The 17035-nt window shown below is 38.0% G+C and overlaps 1 protein-coding gene and 1 long non-coding RNA gene across 2 annotated transcripts; both read left to right on the top strand.

The window, feature by feature from the left end:
• Positions 1-221: 221 nt before the first annotated feature.
• LOC121651317 lies at positions 222-4920 on the top strand. The gene is made up of 2 exons (XR_006012422.1): positions 222-402; positions 4120-4920. It is a non-coding gene; the product is annotated as an uncharacterized LOC121651317 (long non-coding RNA).
• Positions 4921-7784: 2864 nt separating this feature from the next.
• gpr157 (G protein-coupled receptor 157) lies at positions 7785-15068 on the top strand. The gene is made up of 4 exons (XM_042003418.1): positions 7785-8384; positions 10991-11204; positions 13299-13493; positions 13824-15068. Exons 1-4 carry the CDS (start codon positions 8008-8010, stop codon positions 14040-14042), a joined length of 1005 nt encoding a protein of 334 aa, XP_041859352.1. The 5' UTR covers positions 7785-8007; the 3' UTR covers positions 14043-15068.
• Positions 15069-17035: the final 1967 nt, after the last annotated feature.

Here is a 17035-nt window from a genome sequence, read left to right on the forward strand (position 1 = left end):
AGTCATGTTTTTGTATCACCTTGAACAGTAACTTGTGTTGAAGTATTTCAAGTGAAAGCTATGCTAAACCACTGAAGCAGGCTGAGTCATGCTGGGTCTTTTCTGGGCTTCCCCCCTTTCTGATCCTCTGCTCCTCCCCCTGTGGTCTAGGCTCACCCACTGGTCCGGCTGTTGGTGGCGTGTTGAAACATGTCTTGACTTGTTGTGCTGCCTGAGTGAAGCATAGAGAAACAAGAGGCAGAGGGAGAGAGAGAAGACACTGGTGGTCAACTGGTATCTTGTGTGAAGTGACCCACACACAGGGAAGAGCCCTGCAGCCCTCATGGTCAGACTCCTGCAAAAATCAACAGTGGAGTGGAGGTGAGGGTGGATGGAGGAGCTCCGCTGCTGCCTTGTTGCCTGGTGAGTGTCAACTCTGTGTCTGAATAAATGCATCTGACATTAATGCAACTGAACAGTTCAATCAACTTCTTGTTAACTGTTACTGCAAAAGACATTGTCCATTTAGTGTAAAAGGGTCAGAATTCAGAAACTGATAGTGTCAGAAAGTCAAAAAGTCAAACGGAGGTCTTCAGATTAGCAAAGTTAAGTCTTTGAGTTAATGGAAATATAAATGACATAATATTAATCTCAAGCGTGCAGACCTCTGTGTTGTGAAAACATCTAAAGAGAGTTTTAATGCATTCGTGAAACTATGGTTATTAGAGAAGATGTTACTGAATGCGGACAACAACACACACCCAAACACAGTTATCAGTGACCCTTTCACTTTTAGATTCTTTAAAGAAAGAAACAACTTAATTTCTTTATTTCTTGTTATTCTCAGAATGAGAATCAGTTTCCTTTAAAAGACCTAGCAAGCAGCCTTCCCTCTTAAAATCTTAGACTAAAGAGAAAGTTCAGAGTTTTTCTGAGCCATTGTGGGTCTGAGTTCAAATCCCAAAATTCAAATCACTTAGACAAGAGAAGTGTCATCTGTGTTTCAGTCTGGAAGCGGCAAAAGATTGCATACAGTGTACACAGAGATGCAGATAAACCGGTCCAGACTGTCCACATTGTCACATATAATCACGTTAGTGATAAACTCAGCAGTAAAAACTCATACCGCCCTGTGAAAACTCAAATACATTAATCAGTCAATGACTCAGATAATAAGCATCTAGTGTCCACTGCCCTATGACCTGTGTGTTTCACTTGTGTGCGGTCATGCAGTCTGATAGTTACTGAGGTTACTGTAACCAAGAATAGTGCACATGTGTGTAAATTGCTGAATTCTAAAAATAACGCATGTAATTAAGATAAGTTAGTGCAGATTTTATTTTCACCCAAAAATATTTTTAAAGTAGTTTATAAGTTTTATTATTTCTGATTGTCTTCTACTAAAATGCTTCTGATTGGGGTTTCTAATCATTCTGCTTCAGTATGCTGCGATTGGCCACTGACAGGTGTAAGACTGTTCAGAACCATTGCTGTACAGTAAATACTGACGGCATTGTTAGCCATAAGATGATTAGGTGAGTGGAATGAGACTGGAGCAGTGAAGCATGACTGTTCAAGCATTGTTAGCTGACACTGGAACAACCAAATGTACAGCAAGAGGAGTGAGGAGGGGTGAAGATAAGAAATAATGTACAGGGGGCTGCTGATAGGCTCGTAGATGGGTGAATGTGTCTTTTAGCCCACACATACTGAGGCCTGACAGCAGTGGGATTCAGCACACTCAGTGTAGGTGAGTCTGAGGTTCGAGTGTGTGTTTATGTTTTGATGAAGCGATTCACAATGTGTTGCTGAGAACTGTTGCCTGTAGGTCGAACATGTCACAAGCTGTAGACATCTTCAAGAGTATTGCTGCTGTAACAGCAGAGCCCCACAGATCCCTTAACCAACAATATGCCGACTACATGCCATTACTGCAGACAGATGTTACATGTAATTTGCAGACATTTTCAATTGAGATAATCTTTAAAAATGCATGAATACTCCTTATGTATCTTACAACATTTATAAGGTTTTGCCTAATAATTTGTGTAGTTTAAGATTGACTCTGATATCACTGAGCTATGACCAACAGAGGAGAGGAACGAGAACGACATTACCATCCATGTAAGACACAAACTGTGTCCTTACAATGTGGGCCTGAACAGGACTTTAAAATAAATCTGAGACCGACTCAATCTAAAGGAAACTGGATGGAATAACGTACACGTTGACATAACTATATGGGCGCATGCTAGCTGTTTATCGCGTGGAAAAGAAATAGGTTATTACTTACAAGTGGCATTAATGCAAGCCCAGAACCTGGTACCTGGTTCTAGCTTTTTAAAAACAGTTATAAGATATCCAATTTACTCAGTGTGATAATAAAATATCCTTTTGATACTTTGCTTTGTCTCTTACAAGTCACGTACCATCTGATCGATCCTAATGCAAGTACTTTAAGCCTAAAATAAAAACTGGATGTTGACTGCTGTATGACTTGGAGAAAAGCAAAAAGATGTCAAGCATGAGACAACTGAACCCCAAAAATATTAGAAGACACTTTTGGTATCTGACTAAATGAAAAGTGATCACAGAAAGTAACTAATTCAGAAACTGTAAAACAGATGAACAGATTAATTTAACAATTAAATGATCAATTATTTCTGCAATTAAAACACTTTATATATTATTTTCAGTTATTAAAAAGATGTATAACTACTTCTATGCCACATTTTTAAATGTGTTCTGGTTTCTTTACTAATCTAAATCAACAAAATAAATACCTAAGTAGTGGTCAAAAACATTTGAGGAAGACATCTTGTACTTTAGGAACAATAAACAATATTTTATATTTCTTTGTTATGTTGCTGACTAACTAATTAATAGATAAAATAATAAAACACATCACACAGCAATTAACATATTTATTAGCTGCAGCTTTTAATTAACTTACATAAACAAATTCTTATCCTTTTTGTTTGTTCAATCAGAAACATATTCATGGAGATGTGTGTGAGCCTTGCGGCTGTTCCACTGAGTGAAGCGGTAAGGCAACCCGTCATTCATTTAAGCAAGTAGGGTTGTGTATTCATTGGCATTCCTCAATCCTGTATTAGGGATTACATCAAGGCCTGAGCAGGAAGGAATTCCTGTCATCATGTGCTCAGTTAAGGCAGTGTCTGTTTCCACGCTAAGACACAAAGCGACAAGGATGCAGCTGCTCGGCAACTAAAAGCAGGTCAATAAGAGTGTCTGTGTTATACTGTGGAAATCAGCTGGACATCGTCTGTGTTTGGGAGGGGTAAACAAATAAATATTTGGTGTTAGTTTCTGCAAATATGACGAACATAATCTTTAATCAGAGAATCGCCCTCTGTTTCTTCAAAGTATGTACATTCCTTGACATCAGACAAGGTTCAGAAGCTTAAACCACAAATCAAGCTCTGGGATTTCCAGTTATACCAAAAATGTGTCACATAATTCACCAGAAGCAGACATGCAAGATTACAAATAGCTTTGCTACAGAATTCATACGAAAAACACCAATGTGTCCTCCCCTCCCTCAAAATCCTCCTTTCTTTTCTTTCATTTGCCAGCAGCTCCACGCTGGTCTCTAGTATCTCTGTTGTCCTGTCAGCAAAGCAGAGTCCACGCACAGACGGCAGTATGGAGTGGTCAGTCAGCCCAAAATAGCACAGCAGTGAACGGACACAGCTGATAGCAGGGGGATTACAGTTGTTGTCCAATGGGCTGTATAGCATGCAAGAGAACAGATAGAAAAAGACACACACACACACACACACAAAGGAAGATGAGGGCTCAATCAAACTGAGCTTTTTGTTGCAAAATCATGAGTCATGGCAAGTCTATTCTTAGTTCGGGGGTGTTGTGTTTGCCCAAGTTATGTGAACTTAAAGTGATGCTGCACAAAAGGCTGGAATATCGAGAATCTGCTTTGGAATAAGCTCTGGGTCACTGGGAGCGTAGACTCATCAATGCATTATAGTTAAAGATAGGACCACGAATACACACATGAATATAGTCTTTAGTTTAAATGTAAACGTAACTGAACAGATTAGGTTTATTTCACAACAAATATTTTTCACTCTTGTTTTTCCCCCCACTTCTGTTCTGTTTTAGGATCTCCTGGCTGTTGGCAAAGTATCACACCACCTTAAAGCTGGGCGCTAGAGGTGTAGTGCCAGACACACAGGTGAAACGTGCAGCAAAGAGCAGTTGGGATCTTGCTGAGAAGAAGCAGGTGGACAGACGGATGGTTGGATGCGGCTGCTGTGGGTGTTTCTCTGGCAGTGTCTTAGCTGGTTGTTGTGAGGAGTGAGAACGAAGCAATCAGCAAGTATACTGCCGCAGAAATTCTTCGCAATAAGAAGCCCTGGGATCACAGCCCTCATGGGGCAAAACAAGACGGAGGAGAAAACATTTGCTTTGCAGCGAACGGCAAAGAAGATGCAGCGGCTTCTGTAAGTTTAAACCTGATACAGAATTAACTGAAGACAGATGGTCTGAAAGCAAGGCCTTTTTCTTCACAGCCTTGACAACATTTGCAAAAGGATCAAAGAATCAAACTTCTACAGCGTTTATTGCACTTTCACGATCCTCTGCTGCCATCTTGTGACTGAAAGCAACCTCCAAGCATGCTTTTGATCATCCTTCACTGCACCAATTAGCAAAATCTACATTGAATAATTTAGTTTTCTTTGAGACAATGTTAAATCTCTTTTATCTGAAAAATATAGCTTGATTTAATATGCCTAGAGTTTTTTTTATTTTTAAGTTTCAAATGCATGTTTTCTTGTCACTAAATCTGATATTTTGCATCAAAAATAATATTTCATTTTCCTGAATGCTAACAAATTAAAGTTAATAGTCTTAATGTACCCACTGCTACCTAATAAATATAACATTACGACTGATTCATCAGTTTGCCTTGTTTATTTTCACACCACACATGCATTTTGTAATTACGAAATCTTGTGTAAGCCACTTTGCACTAAGTAAAACCATGAAGAGACCCCTCAAAAACTCAAGTTGCCATGAAAACAAAGCAGTTCTAATGAGTACAGATGAACCAGGTGCACACCAATTTAAAAATACTTACAATGAAAACAGCTGAATGTATCATGTTCCTCAGTTTTTTTGTTTTTTTGTTTTATTGTTGTTTTATATCCAACCAAACAATCTGGGTGGAAATGTGCTTGCATTTTAAAACTGACTGCTGCTCGTATATAATTCTGACCGTAATGCAGATGTTGCATTTGCTGCAGTCTGCAGAAAAAGCCCCGATGTTCCACTGCACTGCTGCAAACACTTAAAGAGGGTTGCAGTTTCTCTGGGCTGCAGCAATGCAGAAGCAGTAAAGACGTGCTCTCACACAAGGTCACTGCTTTATGGGCGTTCAACCTCTCTGAGCCTCTGCTGGGTGGAAAACGCCAATTAAAAGACCAACAGATAGTTAACAACTCCTGGACACAAAGTACAACAAAAATGACTCATTAGTGAAAATATCACTAACTGCATTATGACTGAAGGGGCCTGTGAACTGTTTAATAACAGGAAAATTTAGATACAGGTAAAAGGTGATGATCAGCAATGTATTTCCATTAATTTACTGCCTTTTTTTTTAATTAAAACCATCCTTATGTGTCACAAAATGCTTAGAATTTATGTTTATTGTTTAACTGCCTTTTAAGAATTAAGTATGTGCTTCATTTGCATTATTTCATTTTCATTTGACTCCACATGCATTGTTTATTATTTACATGCTTAACCATTTAAACGATTATTTAAAGAAGAAAAAAAAAGAAAAACCTGTCATACATGACCATTAATCACTTCAGTGAATCAAGTAAAATGACAATATTTTTCAAGACTATATTTTTGTGTCAATGTGTGAATTTATGTAATAAATGCAATGAAATGAGACCAATGCTCACAAAGAACAATGTGAAGTTATAAAAATAAAATAACAATTTGCTGGTAAAGCTATGACTATAATGTGTTGTTTACAGCAATGATAACAGGAAAGTCCCTCTGCAGCCAGCTACTAGTTTACTAGTTTTATTCAAACAAACAAGACACAATTTAGACATGGCATTGATTGATACACAGCAGCAAACACTATACATAGATATCACAGGAGTACAAAGGGCCATCTGCAGCAGGAATCACACCACGTGTAAAAGTGTTTATTTAAACTCTGACCACTGCTGAGATAAAAGATCCTTCGAGTTGCTCCCTGATCATTACATACATCTAAGACTGTAAAAATACAGCGATGGTGGCCTTTAAAGATGCAAAATTAGTTTTTCTTTTTTTTGTACAGTGACCTGAAGCAGCCATTTTAACAATTTTATCATTATTTCTCTTTTTTATAATCCTCAGATATGCTGCCCCCCTGGAGAGCAGCACTTAAAATGACTCATTTTCCTTGATAAAATATATGGAAAAGCTTCTCACTAGTTTAAAATTATCCAAGTTTCTTCAAAAAAAAGAATAATCTTGAATGAGACATCCTAAATGTTTTTTTCCTGTTAAATTCATAGTCCAAGCAAACGCAAAACTAACTGCCTAGACTGGAGAATCTCTACCCTGCATACCCTTAAAGATCACTGGGAATAGTACTTCTGTCAAGTCTCTAAAATATATAATGAACCAGCCTTCAGTTTTTCAAAATAATTTTAACAACACAACAGCTGTCAAAACATTTAAGCTTCTTTTGTCATTGCTTTGTCTAGATAGGTCTGGTAGGGCAGTATGAGCAGAGAATTGTCAGATAAATACAGGAATGTACTGTATTTGACAAGAAACATGACCATGACTACCAAGCCTGTCAGCCGTGTACAGTGTTAATAAAACTGGGGATACAAACAAAATCTGTTTTAATTTAGACATGTGTAACAGCATGACAAACTGAGGCTAAATTGCAATAATAAAGATACAAGAAAACTACTGTTTTATGCAGTACAAAATTCAGAGTAGACTTGATTTATTGACTTAAACGTGATGAAAATAAAAAGATAAACACATTAAAAATCTTTAGAAAAAAAATCTATCCAAAACAGGACTGGTGCTGTTTCCTAGGTGGGAGTAAATATCACAAAGCATAAAAATAATACATTTTGTACTCTTGTATCCTTTTTGTATACAAATGCCAAAGGATGTGAAAGATTAATAGCTGTTCACACAAATGATGTGACAAGCATGAGGAACTGAGGCAACAAAGACGAGGGTGGTAGATTGATTATTCTTACAAATTCAAGCACAATCGCATCTTGTTTAGAACTTAAATTCTTTTCTAATGATTTATTTTATTGCAACTGATGATGATAAACGTTATCTTTGATAGTTTCCTGTATTAATTCTGTTAAATTGAACTTTTCTCATACTATTTAAATAATGTTTTTTAGCTAATGATGAGCATTGTTATTGGTATATTTAAAAAAACTATCAGAAATATATCAAGCTATCGTTACACTGTCAAACTCTAATAAGGGGTTGGATTTTACATAAAATGGTTAGTAATTCAGCAATCTGCACTAGAGAACCCACAGCAGCAGTGGATTTTTATTCATTTATTTATTTATGTAAATGTGTGACACTTGGATGATCCCATGGTTGTACTGTAGTTGCAAAGCACTTTAAATGGTCTTGTACATGAAATATGCTATACAAATAAACTTGCCCTGCCTCGCATTACTGCAGCCACACACAAAGACAGAGACAGAAATAGACCCGTGTCTGCCCATTACCAGCTGACAAACTTCTGCTTTGGGTTCCGGTTGGCGCAAAGAGGAGAGAGGAGAGAGAAGGCGGAGAGGGAGGGCTTAAATGCTGGGTGAGAAGTTTTCTTTAGCGTTGAGCGAAGTTTGGCTCAACTGGATTGAGCCATAGAAAGGTCGCTTTTGCATTAAGGGAAAACACTATGAGATAATGATCATATCCAAGATTTATCAGCAGTGGAGTGTTTGGAAACACGCTCATATAGTAGCTCGTGTCCTACATTAAACAATGCCAAACGGAAATCAGACAGAGTTGTATTTGTCTGAGCAGGTGGTCGTGTTGTGTACCTGCGCCCTGTCGTTGCTGGGCTCCACTCTGATCATCCTCACCTACATTAGTTGGTCAGATTTGAGGACAACACCGAGGAAACTGTTGGTTTACCTGTCGGTGTCTGACTGGCTGTCAGCCGTCTCTTACGCCTTCGGAGTCTGGAGTGTTTTCCGCACTAACTCGCCAGAATGCGTCGCTCAAGGAGCGATATCCACTTTTGCCAACACCAGCAGTTTCTTCTGGACAGTAGCCATCGCTGTGTACCTTTACGTTTTCATCGTCAGGTCCAGTCAAAGAGTCGCTGACAGCCTGGTTGTCTTTTTTCACATTGTCAGGTATGTAAGTTCTGTAAATTGGACTACAGAGTTAGCTAGCTGTAAACTTAGCTTCAAATGTAGCCTGAAGCATATACCTCCAAGTAAAATCGAACGCACCAAAAGTTGAAGTTTCGTTGCACTTTTTACAAAAAACAAACAAACAAAATAAAAAAAAAAACAAAGGTTATATCCCAATAAAATAAACAGGTTAGACTTTTACGTCATTTCCACCTATACCACGTAAAAGTGTGTGTGTGTTTTTAACAATACGAAACAGATATGATCAACACCTAACTAAATACATAATAAATAAGAAGACTAAGTGGTTTCAGCTGGTGTTAAACTGAGAAAATACTTAAAAAAAAACTTTAAAGTTGATTGTTCCATCGCTGAGCCCACTGTTTCCATGGTAACCGGGAGTGAGGCGTTATTAGCCCAAACTTAAGTTCAAGGGGGAAAAAAAACTAAACATTTTTATATGTGTTCATTAAACAAATTAACTTTCTTTCAATGGCGTAAACTTAATATGCGACCCATGTTTTGTTTTTTGACCCATTACTTAAGTGCAATTACTAAAAAGCCATGGACCCCCTGCTCCACCCCATGCTGAAACCATGTTTGGTTTTATGCTTTCAAAAATGAGATTCTTGCCATTAATAATGTATTCCTGTCCTGCGATAAAGCCAAATGTAAATTAACAACATATAGCCAGTCAAAATAGGGACAGTGTGTGGATGTTCAAAGCCTTGGGGACCCCCTGTGCTCTTTAGGGGAGACTACAGGATGGGAACCACTGACTTAGGGGTTACCATAACAGCCTGGCTTCACTCTTTTTTATTCTTTGTTTTTGGTGATTACACAGCAGTTGAAAGTACCAAGTAAGAAATGATTTTTTTTTCAACTTTTTTTTGGCCTCCACATTAAAGCTGTGTTTAGTTGGGGGTCATAATTCAGATGTCTGAGTAATTTCACCTAATATTTTTCCCACCTTTAAACCATTCAGATTATTTAATTTCAGTGTTAAGATAATCATAGTCACCAAAAATGTTAGGATTAGAAGTAAAGCTCCAAAACTGAGAAAAGTGTTTGTAAATCAGAATTTTTCTTTTTTCCTTTCACCTATTCAGACTATCTCGGGACCCGTGCGATTTATCGGTCGTTCCTGTATGTTAAACTGTACATAAAGTAGTTTAAATCAGGTCCAACAGCTACAAGAGTAACATGCTGCTACACACACTGTTAGAAACAGTATGGTGATGAAAGTTTTATTTTTCAGTGTTTAAATTCAGCCCGTTTTTCTGCTACTTTATTTTTTCTGGAGCACATATGCAACATTCTGACATCAGATTTTCATTTATAGCATTTTGTTTTTATTCTTGTTCCTGTTTTGTTCCACAGCAGGTGGATTTTTGTGACTTTCTTCTGATTCTACTGCTCTATTCCCTCGAGGAAACACATTAGGAGACTAAAAGCAGTATACAATTATCTTTAGCTTACCATATTAATATTACATTTCATTAAAAAAGCGCCTTTAAAAAAACTCAAGGACACTGTACAACAAGCAGATAAAGCAATGAATAAAATCAGCATAAAAAATAAATGGGGGACAGTGTAGATGGACTTAAAATGAGTATGCAAACTTAAATGGTCATGAGTCTGGATTTGAAGATAGGGAGAGAGAGCTTGTATTAAACTTTTCCAGTTGCCAGAATTTATTTAATTTGATATTATTATGCATGATATTACGCATCAGGTATTACACCATAGGTAGACAGATTTTTACTGATCCCCATATGAACTATATGTCACTGTTTTCCTGATTACACAAAGTCTGGTCTTCTCAAATGCATCTTTAAAGCACAAGTAATGTGTTTTTTTTCTGCTTCCCAGCAACAAAAACCTAAATAAATAAAACACTTTTAGGCTTATTAGGAGTAGCTTTAAACAAAATTATGTTTTATTCTGAAAGTTGTTGATAGGCTTAAAGAGATAATTATAATATAAGCAAGACTTCAGTTTTAATGCTTTGACTTGGTCCAGATCGGACTGTATGCTTCATCTTTTGTGTCAGTTTGCTTCTGCTTATTAATGAGCTGCCATTTTGATTTTGAGGATGTAAAGAAATTAGTTTACTTGTTGTACTGTTGTTCTCTATAACTGATCTATCTGGTTACAGGAGCATTTTCACTCCTGGGTTTGCCCTACCACAGTGTATGTGGTTGTCATTCTAATTTTATTTCTGTGAATTCTCCTTTCATGTAGGCTTATAACTCATAAACACTACCAGGCCTTGAGCATTGTGGTATTTAAAATGATCTGCTATGGATTAGTATGAACATTGAGGCTATAAATGAAGTATTCATTTTAAACTGAAGTTTTAGCAGTCGAGGTTATGTTTTCAAGGTGAAATGGAGAACACCTTTTTTTTTAAAAAAAGCAGAAATGATTTTGTGGTTTTAAAAACTCAAACTAACAAAACTGGTATGACTGTGCTGATGTAACACAAACAGGCCTTAAGCACATGATAACCCTTCACATGGTGTCACATGTCTTTGCAGTAGTTGTGTTTACCTAAAAATTCTTTTGTTTTGACATTTGATGTTGACCTTTGTTGTTTGTTCTAGCTGGGGTGTCCCTCTGGCCATCACTGTCACCGCTGTTTGTCTCAACAAGATTGGTTATGATGCATCTGAGGTGTCGGTGGGCTGGTGCTGGGTCAGGATCGAAGCTCCAGACCGGATCCTATGGATGCTCCTGACAGGGAAAATCTGGGAGTTCCTGGCGTATCTCACTCTCCCTGTGCTCTACATTCTGATCAAGAGGCACATCCATAGAGCGGTGAGGGCCTCTTCAATCAGCAATATGTACACAGAGTACTGTGCTTGAACTTAACTAAATTTGGATTGATCAGTTTCTTTCTGTGCTTAACCTCTCCTGCAGCAGAGTACCAACAAATTCTCAGAGGTATAATCATGAAGAAACCAGTTTCTAAATGGAAGATACACAAATCTTAATACAAGTCAGATGTGTAATATTGTGCAAATCATACAGCACAATTTTCATCGCATTTTCATCCAAAATTATGCAAATGTGTCAAAAACAGAATAAAATATCATACTAAGCAATCAGACAGCAGCTGAAATGTGATCTGCGATAGTCCTGCATGTACAGACAGGCGTCTTTGTCTCATTGCCAAGCAGCCAGCATCAGTCCTGGGCCACCCTCTTACAACAAACCCCCCAACAAACGCCCAAATTCTGGCATTATATGGGGTCAGCAGTTGTCTCCAAATACAGACAGCAACTGCTAATGTATCATGGAGTCATTATCAATATTTATAAGTAGTGTTATCTTCTCATTAAGGTAGTTATATAATTTATTTATGCATAATGTGCTTTCAGTATGAAAACTTGGCATCAACCAACAATCAGGGCTTTAATTTAACTTAAATCACTCTGGTTGAGGTTGAAGAAAATATTAACAACACAGTTACAATGTGCCTTTTTTTTTTATCTTGCATCATGTTCTGCATATTGGGAACATCCTGTCTCACAGCGAAGTAGAGAAACTAACCAGTGCTTTTGTAGCTTTTAGGCTATATAGCTCTAATTCCTTATCAGCACAATGTCCAATTCGCTCACTGAAAAGCCTCCAGCTGAGCCCGAAATGCTGTGGCAAGAGTTAACTGGATTTATCCATCCATTTCTAAAGTTCACATTTCTCCAATTTTAGATTTTGTTCACACTTACAAGACCTTTAATAACTAAATACCATTGTGTTTTAAAGGTCTTAGTAATATATTAGGCTTAATCCATCCAGTTTTATGGGTTCACTTTGGGTTATTGAGACTGGGTAGCATAGCGAAGGACAACACATCTTTAGGGTTTTTTCTATTTGCGCTGCAGATCTGGAGTAACATAACGGCCAGCTAACGGATGGTACACAAATAAAAAGCATGCCGTAATTCCTCTTTCACCTACAGTATCAGTTCAACATGTGCAATATGTCTCCTTATGTGCTTTAAGTTTTCAGACATTAATAGTTGTTTATTTGGGTAATGTTACACATGTGTCAATTTGTTTTTTGTTTTGTTGTGTTTTATTTTAAGTAGTAGTAGTTTCCAGTGATGCATCACACATTAGGCCTGTCACCTTATAGTTACATCATATGTACCAGTTACCATGCAGTTTTTTTCCTTTCATGTTGGGAAACCTCTGAGTCGAATGTGCTGCAAGATATAAGAAGATACTGAAGAGAAAGCAAACAGTTCCTCTGCATATACAAAAGTGAAATAGGTTTTGGCTTTCACATTCCTCTCCTGCAGAACTAGGTCCTGGTTTGGGTTTGGGGGGCAGACATCTCTTAGTCTGATGATGTTCCATTTTTTATAAAAACATAATGTTAGCGCTCAAATATGACAGTTAATGATAATAGTATAAACATTCCTAAGGACTTGATTTTGTTCAGTACAGTTGTCACATGTCATGCCACCTTTTTTGTTGTAATTATAGATGCAGAAGAGAGTTCACCAGTCTCATTTACATTCATTCTTATAGCAGGATGAATACCAGGGACTATGGATGCAAATTAGCTTGCTAACTATAATCTGACATGCTTACATGTATTTATAGATGTTCAGTTACATGCACTGTCCATATAAAAAGAAATAATAAAATAAATAAATTACTCTCTTAGCTGGTGAAGTTTGACTTGAGCTAATTAACCCAATACTTTTAAACAGCTGGTTATCATATTAGAATTAAAGACTAAGTGTCTATCCTTTCTGCAGTGCCACTTCTTTATTGTCATATCACATGTCTTTCTAACAGGAACATATATTTTAAACATGACATTTTTATGGCATAGTACACATATTTCACTTTTCTTTTTGGTTATTAAACCTGCTTTCACACCACCTTCTGTCTGATGCAGCATGCAGCCCTGTCTGAGTACCGTCCCATCTTGGCCAACAGGCCTCCATCACACTCCTCCTCCTCTATGGCTGATATGAAGCTGACTCTCATTCCCATCATCTTCATTATTCTGCGCATTTGGAGCACCGTGCGCTTCATACTGCTACTCACTGAGGCTCCAGTCAGACAGAACCCAGTGCTGGTGACACTACATGTAAGTTTAAGTCACTGATGTCCAGTTTAGAGGAAGTCTATTAATACCCTGCTGTTGATTCATATGTGACAACACATTCAGTAATTTAGAAAATTTAGTTAAATTTTCATGCAACTTCATGCAGTTAAACATGTGAATCGTCACACAGTCATCATGCAATTTTCCTTCGGGTCATTTCCAAAGAGCATTGCATTGTTTTTCTCTTAAATAAATATAAACTGTAGTTAAATCTTTCTGATGTTATTGCTTCCTGGATCACTTAAGATATCGCTTCATTTCATTCCATTCTATTAATCAATAACACTCTTGCCTTTAACTTTGACCCAACAGGGAATAGGCAACACCTCCCAGGGAGCAGCCAACTGCATCATGTTTGTTCTGTTTACTCAGCCGATCCGCACACGGCTCTGCACTGCGCTCTGCTGCTGCGTTTCTAGGTGCAGAGAGGTGCAGCACTCCCATGGTGCCTCACAGAGGCTGCAGCCTGAACAGGACTCCTCCATCCAGAGGGAGGAAGACAGCACCAGCCGAGTACGGACAGACAGATGATAATTTACTCCGTGGATGGGTAAAGACAGACTGAAAAGCTGACGCAAAGGGAGCAGTGGAGGTCTTCACTTTGAGTCAGGCCTCATTAAAGCAAGTGCCTGTAGGGAGGAGTGTAGATTCTGCAGGTGCATGCACATCTGTTACATACTTGCACTGTGGGTGATGGGATGATGCTGTTTGATTGTACACCAGCATTTAATGAAGTGCTCTTTTACTTTAGGTTGTTTCTGGTACACTTCATGAAGAACTGTAACATGAGTTTACTGTAGTGCCTCTATTTATCATGTACTGTTTTTTTGTTTCAGCATTGAGGTTTTGATATGTCTTCTGCTGAGAACAGTAAAACAATCCGAGTCATTAAAAACCGTATGATTTGTTTAACTGATGTTGAACTTTTACAGAACATCTAAAGAGATAGCTCACCCAAGACATCTTTGAACTTTACTCTCTGATTACTTGAATGGTTTTACACAGAAACCAGCAAATATGGTCAGTCTGAACTTCAGAAGAAGAAAATATCTCTACTGCATCTCATTCCAGTCCTGCAGCATGACCTACAGCAATGTACCTCTCTGCAGTTAAAGAAGCTTGGACTTCATTTAGTTAAAATGCATTTAGATAAATAATAACTAAATTTAGTGGTTTGCAAAACACTTCAGAACTATGTTAAATTGATTATAGCACCAAGATGGCATAACTAATGTTTAGATAAAAAAAAATTATACACTTTAAGGAAAGTAGAAAAGTCATCTTGTTATAAATTTGAGTTCAAGATATTTTTTAAAATGTATGAACAGGAACATGTTTCTCTTTATTTTGCAACTCTGACAGTTTGCAAACCAGGGAGAGCAGTTTCATTTTTTGTGCTTAATATAGGTTCAATAATTTGGAGGCTCATCTAACTTGCATTTAATTTTATTTTGCACCACATGTTTTGTATGGGGGGCGGTTCAACCAAACCAGTTCAGCATCTGGACTCTTTTGCTGTAGAGTTGTATGCTGTTCTAATAAAGAATGAGTTTAGGCCTTGCATTTCTGAAACAAGCAACACCTCTAAAAAAGAAGGCACCATTGTTATTGTATGTTTTTTTTCTTTTTTTCTATTTTTTTCTTTGTATGACAGATTTCTTTTCACATTATTAAGGTTAAATTTTTACCTACCTACCTAAATATTTTTGCATACCAAACATATTCACAAAACACACAACAAGAGTTCTGTTCAGCCAAAAAATGCTGATGCTCATAGCAGGTGATACTTCCCTTGGTGTCTTTTTATTTTTTTAAATATTAACTCTTTCCTAACTTGGTAGTTGCAACATATTTCTTACAGATGTTGTGAAATACCAGCAGACTCTACTGTGCTGCTGAATTTACCTCATTGCTGTCATTGTGGTCAGGAGAAGTATGAATTATCATCACATGTCATGCTTCCTCCTTGCAACCTGAGCTCCACGCATGAGCCTCACTTCTGTTTTGACCCTCGCTGCTGGTGGCTCTATTTTGCTTCAGTTAGCCACAAGTCAAATGCATACTACAGAGTGGTGTTTGAACTCTATGAACCACACATTGCTCAAGCCACTGATCTGCTGTGTAACCATAATCCTGCTTTCTGCAGATCTTTTGGTCTTGATTGATTGCTGCAACAGTTGTTGGTCGTTTTTTTAAATCAGGGTCTCGTGGGAGGAAAAATTGGGGCATTTTGTGTCCTAATCCACACATGAATGATGCTGCACCCTTCAAGGTGCAGTTAGTTCCCATGCAATATTAGGTCCACAGTTTGCATTGAGATCGTTAAAGTAAATAAACAGATGTAACTTTATTTTTGGTTAAAGTAATGAGACACAGTGCAGGGTTCATTCTCTCAGGCCTTTAATAACACTGGTGACAGTACATTAAAACGTTGGGAAAATAGAGGAAGTGAATATTGCTCCTGCTGACGACATCTAAAGCAGCCATAGGACAGCTTTTTGTCCTTGTGAACAGCAGGGGACAGGCAGAGAGCCCCTGTACTTTTGCATTTCCTGCAGGAAAGAATCCATTGTATTAGTACTGAGTTTTGGCTGACATTGAAACAACTCGCCCTGGTGAATACACTTAAAGAAGTTTTATTCTTGTTCTTTTTTTTCCCCCCTCTGCTGGCTCTCTGCCCATTTAATTCATTAAGTTGAAGAGTTGCCCTGAGGCGTGCTATGCTACCAGGGTGACCACTCACCTGTGGGGGGGATTTTTCACAATACAGGCTGTGTAGTTGGCTGTATCAGTTGCTTGATGAGCTAATTCTGAAACTCCCATGTCCATTGTAACCTATAAATCAGGACACAGAAAGTCCTGAAACACTGCCTGATGCCACCAGTAGTTATGGACCAGTTGTAATTCCTCCTCTTGGTCCTACCACCTGGCCCCAAACATCTATTTTCCAGGGATGTAGCATCAATTTCCTTTTTAAGTTTAATGAGTAGTAGTCAACTAGCAACTTAAATGGCTTCAATACCCCGGTTGAGGGCCTTGGTCGGCTGTTTAGCTCAGTTGGCAGACCATCCTGACCAGGGTTCAAATCTCCCAGGAGACAAATATTACCACCTTCCAATTGGGTCCTTAGGCAAGACCCTTAACGCCACTGCCTAACCATTGTAGTCGCTCAGATAAAAGGAAAGGGACACTGTATACATGCAAAATGGAGGGGTAGATACAAAAGGAGTAACTGGTACTCAGCTTAAGTCATTAGTAGCCATTAGTAGTCATCCCCTTTGATGAGTTATGATCATATGAGATGGGTACAGATCCTGTTTCCCCGAGTTCCCATAGTGCACTTTAGGAACACAGATTCCTGGGAATACGGGAATAGCATAGACATAGATTGAAGTTACAGAGTAAAGGATCCATTTCACCAGTCTGCACAACAGCTGGCGGCTCACACTCTGCCCTGCTGTGTGGGACTGACAAAAAATAAAATAAAATAAAATAAAATTCTCACAGATTCATATCAGCCTGTA

The sequence above is a fragment of the Melanotaenia boesemani genome, chromosome 13 (assembly GCF_017639745.1).
Source record: "Melanotaenia boesemani isolate fMelBoe1 chromosome 13, fMelBoe1.pri, whole genome shotgun sequence".
NCBI lineage: Eukaryota > Metazoa > Chordata > Actinopteri > Atheriniformes > Melanotaeniidae > Melanotaenia > Melanotaenia boesemani.

Coding starts and splice junctions, on each gene's coding strand:
- gpr157 (XM_042003418.1), top strand. CDS start 8,008: ATGCCAAACGGAAATCAGACAGAGTTGTATTTGTCTGAGCAGGTGGTC. Junction 8,385..10,990: donor GTCTTTTTTCACATTGTCAG/GTATGTAAGTTC, acceptor TGTTTGTTCTAG/CTGGGGTGTCCCTCTGGCCA. Junction 11,205..13,298: donor AGAGGCACATCCATAGAGCG/GTGAGGGCCTCT, acceptor TGTCTGATGCAG/CATGCAGCCCTGTCTGAGTA.